This window comes from Arachis hypogaea, chromosome 8, assembly GCF_003086295.3.
Source record: "Arachis hypogaea cultivar Tifrunner chromosome 8, arahy.Tifrunner.gnm2.J5K5, whole genome shotgun sequence".
Taxonomy (NCBI): Eukaryota; Viridiplantae; Streptophyta; class Magnoliopsida; order Fabales; family Fabaceae; genus Arachis; species Arachis hypogaea.
Window position 1 is genome coordinate 6,522,730 of NC_092043.1, and position 14,980 is coordinate 6,537,709.

The 14,980-nt window shown below is 33.6% G+C and overlaps 1 protein-coding gene and 1 long non-coding RNA gene across 2 annotated transcripts; both read right to left on the reverse strand.

The window, feature by feature from the left end:
- Positions 1 to 2,354: 2,354 nt before the first annotated feature.
- On the reverse strand, positions 2,355 to 6,144 carry LOC112705856 (uncharacterized). Its single transcript, XR_003155605.3, has 2 exons — positions 4,156 to 6,144; positions 2,355 to 2,729 (listed from the first exon to the last, which is right to left on the reverse strand). It is a non-coding gene; the product is annotated as an uncharacterized lncRNA (long non-coding RNA).
- A 2,770-nt stretch (positions 6,145 to 8,914) lies between these two features.
- LOC112705857 (heat stress transcription factor B-4) lies at positions 8,915 to 10,786 on the reverse strand. The gene is made up of 2 exons (XM_025756836.3): positions 10,110 to 10,786; positions 8,915 to 10,024 (listed from the first exon to the last, which is right to left on the reverse strand). The coding sequence occupies exons 1-2, from the start codon at positions 10,356 to 10,358 to the stop codon at positions 9,257 to 9,259; spliced, it is 1,017 nt and encodes a 338-aa protein (XP_025612621.1). The 5' UTR covers positions 10,359 to 10,786; the 3' UTR covers positions 8,915 to 9,256.
- Between the last annotated feature and the right edge of the window lie 4,194 nt (positions 10,787 to 14,980).

Here is a 14,980-nt window from a genome sequence, read left to right on the forward strand (position 1 = left end):
AAAAGCAAATTCCAACTAATCTCAGAGAAAATAGCACCATCTTAATAAAAAAAGACAACATATGAAATTCACAATTTGAAACTAATTCAAAAACTAATTTGAAAGAATAAGTAAAACTCATTATTCCAATTAATTAAAACCTAATTCTAATTTCACCAAACTAACAAGAGCCATGACAAAAATAAGCGACATAAGTTTAATGCAATTGAAAGAAACTCATTCATTAAACTCAACTAAAATCTTTCAACAATTCAAACACCCTTAATCTCACCTTACTTAACCTACTCTAACATTATTTAATTTTATTTACATTAAATTAACACAACAACTATTCACACACTTCATTAAACAAATTTAACCACTGATTTAACAAAAACCCTAACAAAATGCTAAACTCACAAAATAATATGAAAAAAATAAATAACCATACTAACAATAAATCTAATGATAGTGACTGCAGGGTCTCTTTAACATGGTAGTGACAGAGACGGCAGTGACCCCACTGTGAATAATAACTCATGCGGAGGATGTAGTGGGACAGCAATAGCAGCAAAATCGACGACGAAGTGCAGCGACAGCAACAGCGGGTGCTCCAAGCGGTGGAAACGGTGATAGCAAGGGAGAGAAAAGACGAGGAGAGAGAGAGACAAGAGAAGTGAGAGACAGCATTCGCACAAGTGAAGAGGAAGAGTTTCCGTTTGAATTTTATCCTAATTTTACCGTCGGATTTACCGGCGGATTAATCACCAAAATGACGTGTTTCATTAAAATGTGATACCGACGGAATATACCGACGAAAAATCCGACAATAACATTGGCACCTGTGAATTATGTTTTGGCGCCAATAACTACCATCGACTTTAGTTATAAAAAATATGTTCCAATGGTAATCTTTTATGGCGACGAATTTCTCTTCCTTTTCGTCGGAAAACCCGATGGTAAATTCGACGATACAATTCGACGCTGAATCTGATGGTAATTTTGACAGCACTCAGCATTTTTCTTGTTGTGAATAACATATTAAGACTAACTAAATCAATAACAATAACTAAATAATAGGGAACTGAATATAGATTAGAATTAATAATCAGTAAGAAAAAGATAGAAAAATAAAACAAAAACAAATAACAGAATCATCCCTCATAGGCTCCCACAAATAGAAACATCAGTCATCAAACACCCCTCCCACAAACAAAGAACAGAATCATCACTCCCAGAAATAAAAAATAAAAGAAAAACTAAACAAAAATAGAGAACATCCCTTCCACAAATAGAATCATCAAACAACCTCCCACAAACAAAAAATAAAAAAAAATTAATTGTGATGTCTCCCATGTTTGCTATTGAGTTGTAAGCACTTTTAATTGTGAACTCTCCATATTGTGATAAGTTTTATAGCAATTTATCCTTTTTCAAATTCTCCATAGGGGGTGTGTTGCTTGAATTTTCTAAATGATGTCTTCATTTAGGTGAAATTTGTAACAGATTTGTATTCCAATTTTTATCTTGGTTTGTAGCTTTAGCAACAGTGATTTTCTATAAACTCTCCTCAATAGGTTGTTTTACAATATCTACTAGCCTTCTTTCTCCCTCAACCCAAGCATTTTCCCTTTTGGTTCTCTCTTAAACGAGTCAAGCTTTTCCCAATATTCTGAGAAAAAGTAGTATTAATTAAGTGCAGACATTTCTTCTTTTTTTTTTTTCATATTTTAAAAACCTTTTAAACTCATGCAGTAGTGAAACATAGACCAAAAGATTACATGAAAAGATTGTATTCCCACAGATAATACAAGGCAAAAAGCCTTTGACAAAATAACGAGGAAATTAAAGAAACACCTGCAAGACTAGCAATGGTATACTGACACACGAACAGAGTCACAAATTTATACCCAAATTCTTACATATGGGCACTAATTAAAGCCTCAGAATTTATATAAAGATTTGTTCAGGAAAAGAAAGATGCTCAGGAGCATCATTTAGGAAATTGAAATCGGAGCAAATGAAATTTCACAACAATAGCAAAGATAGTAATCACTAATAAAAGTAATAGACAATGATTACAATAAACAGAAAATAAAAGTTCAACAGTGAGCAAGGGAAAGAAATGTTTCACAATAAGCTAATCTGCTAATTATATATTTCATTTTTTCTTTTACCATTGAAACATATATGTTTGCGAGATTGTGTCAAAATCATGCTACTTATATGCATCGAGCAAGTAACAAATATGCACAGCACCAACATCAAACTTAGTAAGCTACTGAGCTTGCATGTAGAAAGTAAATAGCTCATAAAGGAAGAAGTGAGTAATTCAACAATGCTAAGATCTTTTATGAAGTGCAAAGAGAAAAAAATTTAGAAAGTCAAACATTAGGTAGATTGCATACATACTAGATTGCCTTAAGTAATAGTTTCGATCGTAAATACATGGCATGCCATAACACTTTGATGAATTACCAATGCCGCTACTATGACAATGACTAATTCAGAATAATTTCCAACACTAGTTCATTAAAACAATTCTGCACATTCGAACACATAAATATAGCCCCCTGGGCATGGGGAAGGAGGGTCATTTGCTATTCAATCAAGACAATGAGAAGAAAAAATTCTAACAGGGTTCCATACAAGGAAATCTTGTGAGGTAATTGCTCAACCAGATTCTTTATCTTCAACAAGTTTTCTTTCTCCCTATTACTGCTTTTTAGAATCATTTTGTCTCCCTATTACTGCTTTTTAGAATCATTTAAACAGATGAATTAGTATTAAAAGAACCAAATCTAATGATAGATCAATCAAGGATAATGCAACAAAGGAAATATTATACTCAACTAAACATAAAGAAGAAAATGTAAAACTTCAACTCTATACATAATCTAATTGAATTAGGCATAAATTGCCAGCCCTGAAAAAGATCACTCATTTGATTCTTAGTAAGATAACTTGATTGAAAAAGCATTGTCAATGCAGAAGAAATCAAATTATAAGCAATTCACCATATCTCCAATACATTACTCATGAAACATAACACTATTGTAACATTTATAATGATTCCTACTATAGACGAGTTTTCAGCAAAAAATATTTTGGAGAGAAAGAAAAAAACATAAAAAACCTATAAATTAAAAGCATTGATATACATGACTAAAAATAGCAACTTATTGTTATCAGTTTTAAGTTACAATAGTAAATTTAAGGAATAAAACGTGAAGAAAGTAAATGAGGTCAATCATCATATGGGACAGGTATTCCTGTAAGCGATGATTGCATGCCAAGAACATGTTTCATAAAATGGCACCAAAGAGAAACAGGAACAAATTTTTAACATCCTTTTCAACAATTCCAAGTAGTAATATGAAATAACATGCAATATCACTTTCAAAACCATGACAGATAAAAGAAACAAGGCAAATAAAATGAAATTTATGGACAAATAAAATAAGTTATAGTTGGAAAGAACAACCTGCTTTGAAAGTTTTAGAGAAATCATAAGGAACTATATTTCCATCTTTAATTATCAAATAACAGCCCAAACTTCAGCATAAACAAACTCTTTGATTATTAACAGAATTTTTTTTTACATTTCAATCAATATAAGGATGTCGAAAAGATCGAAGGATCCAGTAACACTTCACTCAATTTAATTCGTGTTCAAAGTATTCCAACAATCATATATAAAAGGGCTTCAAAGTTGCTACTTTTCTGTTCATATATCTGATAGAATACACAGTATTCTTGCAATATAGAAGTGGATTCTACTAACTTTATTCAATTACACAATCATGCAAGAAGTAAATTCTTTATCGCCAAATAGAAAGGCAAAAATGGATACCAAGATCATATTGCATAGTAACAAAGAATTTTTCATGAGACTTGAGCTGAAGAAATTATGCAAAAAGAGAGATAGAGAGTAAGGCAGAGAATATTATCAGTCACTATTAATCTAAATATCAAGACTCAAGAGGTTCAGAAATTGGGGCAAATTTTCATCAGACTAGGGTTCAAACCAAAATAGCCAACAAATTGGAAACAAGCAAAATTAAACTAAATTGGTGCAAAGATATTCTATCAACAAGCAAAATGACCAAATTGAAACAAACGTACAAAGACAAAAGATGAAATTGAAACAACAGAAAAAGAGGGGAAAAAGCGAACCAGGAAGAGGGGAGAGGGAGCGTTCGAGCGGTGCAAAACAGGGCAAGGGGGGAACGATGACGACGACAACACCGGGACGATTGGGAAGCCACGCGACGACACCGGGACGTGCACAGCGGAGGGATGAACAACGGATGTGCCTCTCCACCTTCCTTTCGCGTGCGTGAGCTATATGGTAGCTTGAGCAGATCTGTGACGAGGAAGGATGTAGCGGCTGCAGCTGATAGACGGAAGGTATACGGCAGCAAGGATTCTTGAAACTGGTGATTCGCGCCTTTGCCCCCTTTTGGGTTCGCGCGAAAACGAGTAGAATGGCCCTGGCTTCACCCAATTTCGAATATGAAATCAAATTGAGCAAAATGTTATTTGCGGCGGTTGATACACAAAACCACCACTATCTCGATCAGTCTGTGACGGAGACAAATAACGCTACCAGAACTGCAGCTACTCAATCAATTTCCGGCGGTTCGGAAAACCTCGGCAATTTTTTGCTGCAATTTTTAGTTTCCCTTGTAGTGTCGTTTAGTCCATAACGAGAAATTACAAAAAAAGATGAATCTGGAGAGGCAGATGCTTCGCAATATAGAAGTCTTATTAAAAGTTTTCTTTATCTAACTACCACAAGACCCGACATCATATATACAACAAGTTTACTATCAAGATTCATTCAAAAGCCAAATTAGAAACACAAGGAACTGCAAGAAGAATCTTAAGATATTTACAAAATACAAAAGATTATGGCATTTATTATAAATTTACTGAAAATCTAAAATTACTTGGATATACCGATAGTGATTAGACAGGGTCAATTGATGACATGAAAAGCACTTCTGAATATGCACTTATACTAAGATCTGTAGTATTTTTTTGGACATCAAAAAAACAAGAAATTGTGGCTCAATCATCTGCTGAAGTTGAGTATGTTGCATCCGTAAATGCTACTAGTCAAGCAATATGATTAAGGGAAATATTCGAAGACATAGGAGAGCAACAAGAAGAACCAATAATTATGTTGTGCCCAAGCAAGTCAGCAATAGCAATGACAATGGCAAACAATTCAGTCCATCATAGTAGGACCAAGCATATAGCTATCAAGTATCATTTTATATGAAAAGCTATATTAGAGAAAAAGATAAAGATCGAATATTGCAATATAAATGAGCAACTAGCAGACATCTTCACTAAGGCACTATCAACTATCAAGATCAAAGTTCGAACTATTACGAGAGATACTTGAAGTTATACAAATGTGCATCAAAGAAGAGTATTGATAATACTTGTAGAACTTTTTAGAATTTTCATGATCTTATTTCATAAAAATAAGTATTTAGATATTATGATGGAGAAGTTTAAAAGTCAAGTAAATAAATTAAGTATTAAAAATATCTAAGATTAATATCTAGAAATATCTAAGATGTAGAATTATCTAGAATCAACTTATAAATCCTATAGATAGACCATCATAGAGTTTATTGTAACTAATTAACAAACATATCAAATTCTACTAATTTTTGTACTCTCTCCTTAACCCATCAATAATATAACTAAAAATTTCTCAAATCATTCGTCCAAACTATTTATTTATTAAAAATATCCTTACTACAATATTCAAGTTCATATACACTAAACCAACGGTTAAACTATTTCATAAAGCTAATATGCTCTATCCCCACTATACTTAGGCTCAAATAAACACGTAATATCTAGTTTAGCCTGTCTCTTTGTTTCTTTGTGTACGAATAGTTGCTTGATTCGTCACACCCCTATGTTTCAAGCTATAATAATCATAGAAACATAAAGCCAAGGAAAAGAAGAATTAAACTCTTCAAAGAGAACAAGGGTACCAGGGCAGGCTGCGCCCATTAAGCACATTGCATACCCCCATTTGCAATGGAGGGTCTTCCTCTATCTGCACTGCTCCATATTCTTCCGTGCATTCACCTTTTTTCATATCGAACCATTGCCTCAACAAATTTACTTGAGTCAAGTGACTCAAAATTAGGGGGTGTAGGATCAGGAGATTCCTCTCTAGAGGGGTTATGGTTATTGTCTATCATCAGTTTCAGGTGTTTCTGGTGTGGAAGCGGGGCTTAGTGGGCTATTATTTGTCCAATTCTCTTGGCAGTGGGCAAATAAATTCTGCTTTTGTGGGATGAGGTTGCTATTCTAGGTCTGGGAGAGAGGTTGCCTTTGCGCAAAGGTGTTCTGGGCTGTATTGTTTTGGGCGAGTATAGTACTTAGTTAGTTGGTATGTTTGGTAGTGTTTTTACCTAAGTTGGGTTGTGTTTGGGCATTGGTTAGAACTGGGATGATGCTTTGGCAATTTTTGCTTGTGGTTGAGTTTGCTTGGTACTAATTCCTATTTTAGCTGAATAGAGAATTGAGGCCCACAATTGTAGATCCTTGTCATATTTAACCCATATAAGCTATAGCAGGCCAAGGAGGACAAGTTGGGAGAACTCATAGATTGTTAACCAATGTGAGACTAGAATTTCACCAAACCAGAAGTTTATACTAGAAAGTGTTGGGCTACACGATGATGGTTGTTCTTGGCCCATGCCAATCTAGAAAGCATTAAGGTAAAAGTGGTAGAGCAGGCAAAGATTAAAGGCTAAAGCGAAGCGAAACTCAACGTTTGTAATTATTTTGTCCCTCATTTTTTTAGTTTTTCCAGGATCTCATAAATAGCAACACATGTATGCTATATGAACAAATAATAAAATGCAGTGTTAAAGAGAGTTTCTTTAACAAATTTCAACAAATAATAATGCCGTGAGAACTCACTTTTAGTGAGTGGTTTGGATACGGCTGTTTAGCATATTCAGCAATCTCAAATGCACTAGAAAGTCTATAAACCGCTTGATAGGCAGCCACTTTTTGAAACCCATCACGCTTGATAGTCTAATTGCCTTTGCCCCTACCTGGGCTTTCCAACCTTAATGAACCTTATCTGACATTCCACACCAAGTTGCTTGCTTATACACGTGTGACACATACCCAAAATTTAAATTAAAATATAAGATACAAGGAAAAATATATGTAGATACACACACTTGCCTAAACTAGGTAGCTAGGGTTAGGGCTTTCTTCTTTTTAATTTTTACACTTTTTGTTATGATTTTTGACACGAAATTATCCCACCTTTATATTTTATTTTATATTCCTCTTAAACTTTAACCATATCTTTATTCCTCAGGAGACCCAAAAATACATCTTTCTTATCTTACTTTCACTGATGTCTCTCACAGTTTCTCTGTTTGAGACTTTAAATATACTCTCATCCATGCTGGCAGGAACATATATGCATACGAAACCAAATCATCATGAGTACTGCAAATACAACAACAACAAAAACACTAATATTTTTAAAATTTAAAACCCTGGGATGAAGGTGTGATAGCGAGTGAAGAATTAATGGATGCATAGAGAAGCTTTTTCTGGGCACTTTACCTGTATAGGGATGTAGGACTATGACAATGCGACCAGAAAAGAAGACCCAAACTAGAAAGAGAAAGATTCATGAACTTACATACATTATTGATCGATGTTCACTGTTCACCTACCGGTCAAACAAGCAAAATATAATAATAACATAAAGTTGGAAAAATTAAAGGGTGAAAAAAAACGTAAGAGAAGACCCTGATGAGTAGTGTGGAATCCGAAGAATAGTGGTATGCTGTGAAAACAGTATATATATTATATATATTCATCAGATGACTACTCAAAGTGGGGAAAGGCAAATGTATGAATCTGCTGGTCCTCAGAAGAAGCATAGAAGAAGCCTTGATAGAAACATATCAAACATCATTTTTAGTCAGTTTCCCCTCAAATTTCGCTTTCATAGAATAATTCACATCCTTGTTCTTTTCTTAAAGAAAATGTTCAAAGATATATATATATATATATATATATATATATATATATATATATATATATATATATATATATAGATTACTTTGGCTTCAAACTATATATTGTTCATTTCTTTCCTTCTAAATATACTTATTAACTTTGAATTAAGAAGATATATAATATTTTTAACATATGATATTTAATTCCTTGTTATTATTGAGGGTGAGGGAGCGGATAGGGGGAGTTTCTCTCCCTGGCCTTCTGACAGATCATAAATGCGACAAGTAGAATTCTAAGTCCATGAACATATACACGTCATGATAACCTTCTTTTTTCGTAAATCATAGTGCTACTATGATCTATCTAGAGAAATAGTAAAAGATGATGATACAAAGAATAATGAAATGTTAATTAGTATAGAATGTTTTGTAACAATGAGGACTAAATTAAATTAAACCAATAATGGTGTTTTTTATGAAACAAATGTGTGAAATGGTGTCAGCCTCCTTTATGGCATAGATCTGTTGTAATATCACTGGTCATTTCATGGGTTTTTGAAATTGAGAGACGACGAAGAAAGAAGACGATGCAAAGTATTTCGTGTTGTTTCTTTGGCTTCGAACGAATTCGTACATGGATGCCATTAATTATTATCAATGTGGCTTCGTCAAAGAAAAGCCTTTGGAAATTTTGTCTTTAGGCCAGCCAGCCTGTTACATTCTCAGTTCTCAGTTCTCAGCTTTTTACCCAATAAAACCCCTTCTCTCTCTCTCTCTCTCTCTCATTAATGAAACTGAAGCAAGCATGCAGAGATCAAAATTAGATGAAATAAATGGAGATCATGAACTAGACTAAAAGAAAATGATATGATCACACACAATGACACAATAATAATAAATTGCACCGGTGATGAAATAGGAGTTAAATAATAATAATAGATGGTTTAATCTAGTTGATACTAAAACCCACCTACACCAATGGATGGGATGGGGGAAACTGAAAGAAAGATAGTTTTGGGCACTAAGTTATATGTACACAGAATCACAAACAGTCACTCATCTCACGCACACACACGTACGTTTCCATCAATATCAGGCTACTCAAAACTGATGAAGGATCTCATTTTGCCTTAAAAGAAAGAAGAGAAAATTAAACAAACAAGACCATATAATATAACTAATATAAAAAAAGAAAGAAAGAAAGAAAGAAAGGAACTCTAGCTTTGGATTTTGAAAGAAGCCTTAGCTAATTAACAAGTAGTAGAAGGAGGCATGAGATTCAAGCCAAGGTCATCCTTCTCCAAAATCAAACGCGCCTTGTTAGTCTCTGAATTAGCGAGGTTGTTAGACCCATACTCAGGGTGCACCCTTTTCTTGGACTGAAGCGGCACTCCAAAAAGCTTGGTCTTACAGGGTGGTGGCGCTTCCACAATCGTGACGGAGCTCCTTGCCGTGTTGCTTGGACAGTTTTGAGTTTGAGAATAATACCCGAGAAGATGGTTCATCGGCCTTTGCAGCATTGAAACGTTACCATTAGCGGCACCGGAAGAAGCATATGAATGTGATGATGGCGTGTTATTGCAAAGAAGCAAAGAAGAAGAACAAGTGTTGCTTGGAGGAACTGGCTTCACATGGTTCTGAACGAAGTAGATTATGTCATTGTAGAGCTTCTTCATGTGTGCAAGCTCTGACATGAGCATGGTGTTGCTCCGCCTCAGCCTCTCATTGTCCTCCGACAGCGCCGTGACGGATGAGGTGTTGTAGCAGGGTGTGGCGGTGGGCGGCGGAGAGTCACACCAATTGGCTTGGTCATCGGAGTCGTTTGGCGGCGAGATGCTGAGCCTGCTTGAGAATGGAAAGAAAGAAGGAATCGGAGAGTGGTGGTGGTTGATGGCGGTTATCTGTTGAGGGTGGTGTGCGGTTTTTCTTCTATGGATCTCACACAGCAAGTGCTTCTCTCCCTTCTTGAAGAATTCATTAGCAAACTCCCACCTATCCGGAACAATCTTTCTGAAACCCTAATTTCATTAAACAAGTAATAAATTAGATAAAAGAAGTAGTAGTAGTTGAAACTTGAAACAAAGTATATGTGTGTGTACATACATAAGTATTGAGCTGGCGAACGAAACTTGAGAAGTTATTGTGTTTGAAGTAATTAGGAAGAAGATCTCTAGCGAACTCAGGAGGACGCCAAACGACGAAGGTGCTTTGGTCTTCTCCCCATGACACTATGTGATCGGTGGCTGGATCGTCCACCAGCTGGTACGTCTTTGTCAGAAACGGCGCCGGCACCGACTTGTTTGACTCTAGCGACAGTAGAATGCTCTCGCAGTTGTCTAGCAGAAGAGCCATTCCTAGTGACGACTGTGAGAATGGTGGTGTGGTGAGGTAAATAGAAGAGAGACAAGTACTAATTAGTATACTTACTTGCTAGCCGTGGTGGTGTGTGTAGTTAAAGGGATATTTGTCTGATTAGATAGATTTTATTATATATAAATATGGTTTCCTACATCGGTTATGGAGTGAGAGAGAATATGTGTCTGTCTGTCTGGGACTGTGAAATAAGGGCCTTTCAAGACAAACCCGTGACTCACTACTCACTACTCTTTCTTTCTTTCTTTCTATGTGTTTGTGTTGTGATACAGAGAGGGTTCTGACATTGATCCCGCGCACACCCACTTATAATCACGCACACCACAACACCAGGACCAACAACAACCTCCTCGCACCAATGCTCTCATCCTTCTTCCCTTTTACCAATTGACCATTCCGCCCTCTCCATCGACTCCTTTATTCCATTGCTATTAGTAGTAATCAGTCAAACACTAACACTTACCTTCTTTTCACTCTTTTTTACTCTAATCATTTTCCCCCCAATCATTCCATTTCTTATGTTTCAGACCATAAAGTTCGTTTTACTACCATTATTTTAGTGTAACGCTCCGTAATATATTCATCTAACTATTGCATTATTATACAAAAGTGAACATGTAAGCTATATTCAATTAGACATTATAAAAAATTATATTTATGTATAAAATATATATATTTTTTAAAAAGTATGTTTTTTATACTTCATTAATTTAAATTAATTAACTGTTAAAAAATTAAATTGATTTAATTAGTTAAAATATGGTTTGACCAATTATTCTAATTTTTTGACTAATTCACTTATAAGATTTTATTTTAAATGGGATCAATTTAATAATCGATTTTTAATTAATTCGGCGGTTCGACCCGGTTCTCGTATCCAATTCCAATGCTGAAGATAAAAATCTCTGGAGAGAACGGATAATTCTGAAACAAAAATGATATTGACACGTTATATATCTTTGTTACGGGAATAAATTATTGGAATCAAGTAACCAGGGGAAGGAGGGGTTTGTTTTGTTTTGTTTCATCACTTCACGTCAAACGAGTGTCCTCTTTTTCACTTTGTAGCTTTCCTTTTGTTGTTTAATGCCACCAACCAAACACAGTCTCTAGTTTCGAATCCCTATCAGAAAAAACATATTTCTATTGCTACAATCTAATCTCATCTCATCTCATCTCGTCTAGCTAGCAGGCAAAGGATACATCGAACAACGTGATGGGAATTAATTAAAGACTGTTCTGAGTTACGACACTACTTCCTTCTGTTGCTTCTCTTTTCTTCTATATCTTCTTCTTCTCCCTTCTTTCTTTTTTAATCTTATTCATCATCAATCATAAAAAATAACATTTTCAAACTTGAATAACCAACATCATGTGTTCTAGCTACAGACGTATGCTCTCTTCTTTGACCCGCTAGTACCTTAGCTTTTACTCGCTAGTCGCTACCATATAATATACGAATAAATAACACAAAAAAAAACCTATTTAGGTCTCTATAGAGCTACCCTTTTGAGTTTTCAACTTTTTTTTATCGTATACTAAGCTACAGGCCAGGTTTCATAATTTGAAAGAAAAGAGGAGGTAAAAGACTGAAGAAAGTTGCTTGAAAACCATAGAGTGCAATAAGTAGTGGAGAGTGAGAGGATCCAAATAATTAAAAGAAGAAGCGCATTGGTTTTGTGATAATAAGTGAAAGTAAAAGAGTATGTAGTAGGGACGCAGAAGCAGATAGAGAGGGCCAAAGCAAAACATAAATGGCAAAATGATGACTAATTATTTCGGATAGATACCAAAACTGATTATTTTGATAGTGTTCATGATTCTCATTATTGGAAAAACAAAGCTAATCTGTCCCGGTTCCCCACCCAGCTAGTAATTATTTCTCACTTTACAATTTTCTTTGCTTTTCTCATATTCAATGTGAATATTTTTACATAACAATATCTAGAAAAGGTTCTACTCAACACTCAAATGTAGCTTACTAAAGAAGCTGCATCAATTAACTATAAAGTATAAGCAGTTGTAAGATAACAAAGATATACTGATATATGCTATATATTATATGTACCAGTAATAATGGGAATTAAATTCGGGTATTAGGATCCAGGGTGGGGTCATAGTTTTGCATCAATATGGAAAAAGTAACACTGCTGAATCAACCAGCCACTAATAACACACTTATTATTTGTTACGGTTAAGAATATAAAACTGGACTCCACATGAATTTGTAACAAAAATACTACTTTCCGGGTCTAGCTAAACATACAAGTCATAATTAATTTTGAGTTAAGTAAGGTGAAAATTAAATAAGCCAAGGTAGGATATATGGGAGCAGAAAAAGAGGAGGGAAGTAGCAATTAAGTTAACGCGAGCATCATCAGTTTCAAGTCCCGATAATGAAATGAGAAATAGAGAGAGGGATTCTAGTTTGTTTTGCATTGCATTGCACCCTAGAAAAGCAGCTATGTTATGTGATCTAGTTCAGTAGTCTAGTCTTGTACTATAATTATAGTGTGACAATTGATGAAGCAAGAAAGGGACGAAACTCATAACTATGGATAGATAGATAGATGGATGGATGGTATCTGTCTAGCTAGCGAGTAAGTTCTAACAATCATGCTGCTCTATCTTGCATTAATCAATATCTTTTTTCTTTTTTTCTTTTTGCTTCTTCTTCTTCTTCTTCTTCTTCTTCTATTTTGTTCTGCCTCTGCTGCCGAATATGTGCTTCACAACCTTTTCTCTTATTCGCAGTTACCTTGAATATAATACTAATACGCACCCCTCTCTGACCCGCTTTCGCTGTACTCTTCTACCACTGCACCCATTGCAGCAACAGCAGCGCCTGACATGGAGACAGTACTAATAGTCCTTTTTTTATTTTATTTTTTAAATTTTCATGCATCATCCATCTGTATCTGTATGCGAGTATTACTAGTCTCGTGATACTTGTTTTGTTTTTTTCTCCCTCAGTATTACATATACCAACTTATTTATTACCACCACCTTATTCTCTTGGCAACTACTCCTATGAAGATGCCAAAAACATCTTTTTATGATGATCTTTGTTTAAAAAGTGTAACTTATTTGTTTAGCAACACTTTAAATAAAGATAACACTTTTACTTTAAATAAAATCAAACCCTACAATCTATCATCTAATGGTCAAAATGAAATATCTTCATATGATGACAATCATAAAATCTTCATTGGAGTAGCCACCTATTCTCTTAGCTTCTTCATGTTACATGCATATTTATGGGAATTGAAATAGTTAATAATGAAATTCACGGACATATATATATATATATATTGAAAAAGTACAGGTAATCAACAATATTTTTAAATTATATTTGAATAATGTGAATTATAGTGTAATATAATTAATAACATTAAATTATAGTGTAATATAATTAATAGTTGTTTATATTATTTAAGATAATCATTATTTACTTATCATTCTCCATATATATTATATAGAGTAATAGATAGCAGGTTCAATTTTCCTTTCGGCATCTTTGTTTGTTGTTATTAAGCATAAACGGTCAATGTGTTATGTGTCCCGTACTATTCGAACTTAATAAAGTATATACTTTTAAAAATTTATTAAAAATATTTTTAATTTTTATTTTATTTTAATTTTATTTAAAAAATTTTAATTTTTATCAAATATATATCTGATAACTAATTTTTTTAAAAATTTTAGAATTAATTCAGCAATAAGACATATATCTAGTTTATTTATATTAAGTTATTCTTATCAAATTTCTTTTGATTTTTTTTTAAATTAGTTGTCAAAAATATATTTAATATAAATAAATAAAAAAATTTAAGATAAAATTAAAATAAAATAAAATTTAAAAATATTTTTAAAAAAATTTTAATAAACTTTAAAAATAAAAAATATAATTTATCCTTATACAAGCTTGTTCAAGAATTATCAGATATACTACACATCCAAGCTTTATTGCTATCCAAATCTAATCCAATAACCCAACACCAACAAAAATCACTCTTATTAAAAGAGCGTGTACATACGCTTGAAATTCCCAAACAAACGTTATTTTTCGCGCTCTAATTTGAAAAACTGTTCTTCTTCTTCTTCTTTTCCTATTTCGTTATCATCATCACCAACAACACCAACATTTTACTAACATCTTTATTAGTTCTGATTTTCTCTGGTGTCATCGTTAAATAATTTCGTTTCATTTGGATCCCGAAATAAATTCAATGTGTTTTTGTTGATGATTGAGTCTTTTTACTACTTATTTAAATCTGAACTAATTTCGATTTTGTATATTAATTGAGGTTTACTTGATACTGATGATGAGTATTGACCAAATTTTTTATTCCTTAAATAATTTTGGTTCATTTTCTTAGTTTAATTGATATTCATTTGGATCCAAAAATGAATTCGATGTATTTTTGTTGATGATTTAGTTTTTTCAACTGCTTGTTTAAATCTGAACTAATTTTGATTCATCTGTGTGTTAAATGAGGTTCACTTAATGTTGTTGATAAATATTGATCAAATTTTTTATTCTTTAAATAATTTCGGTTCATTTCTTAGTTTAATTGAGGTCATTTGGGTCCAAAAATAAA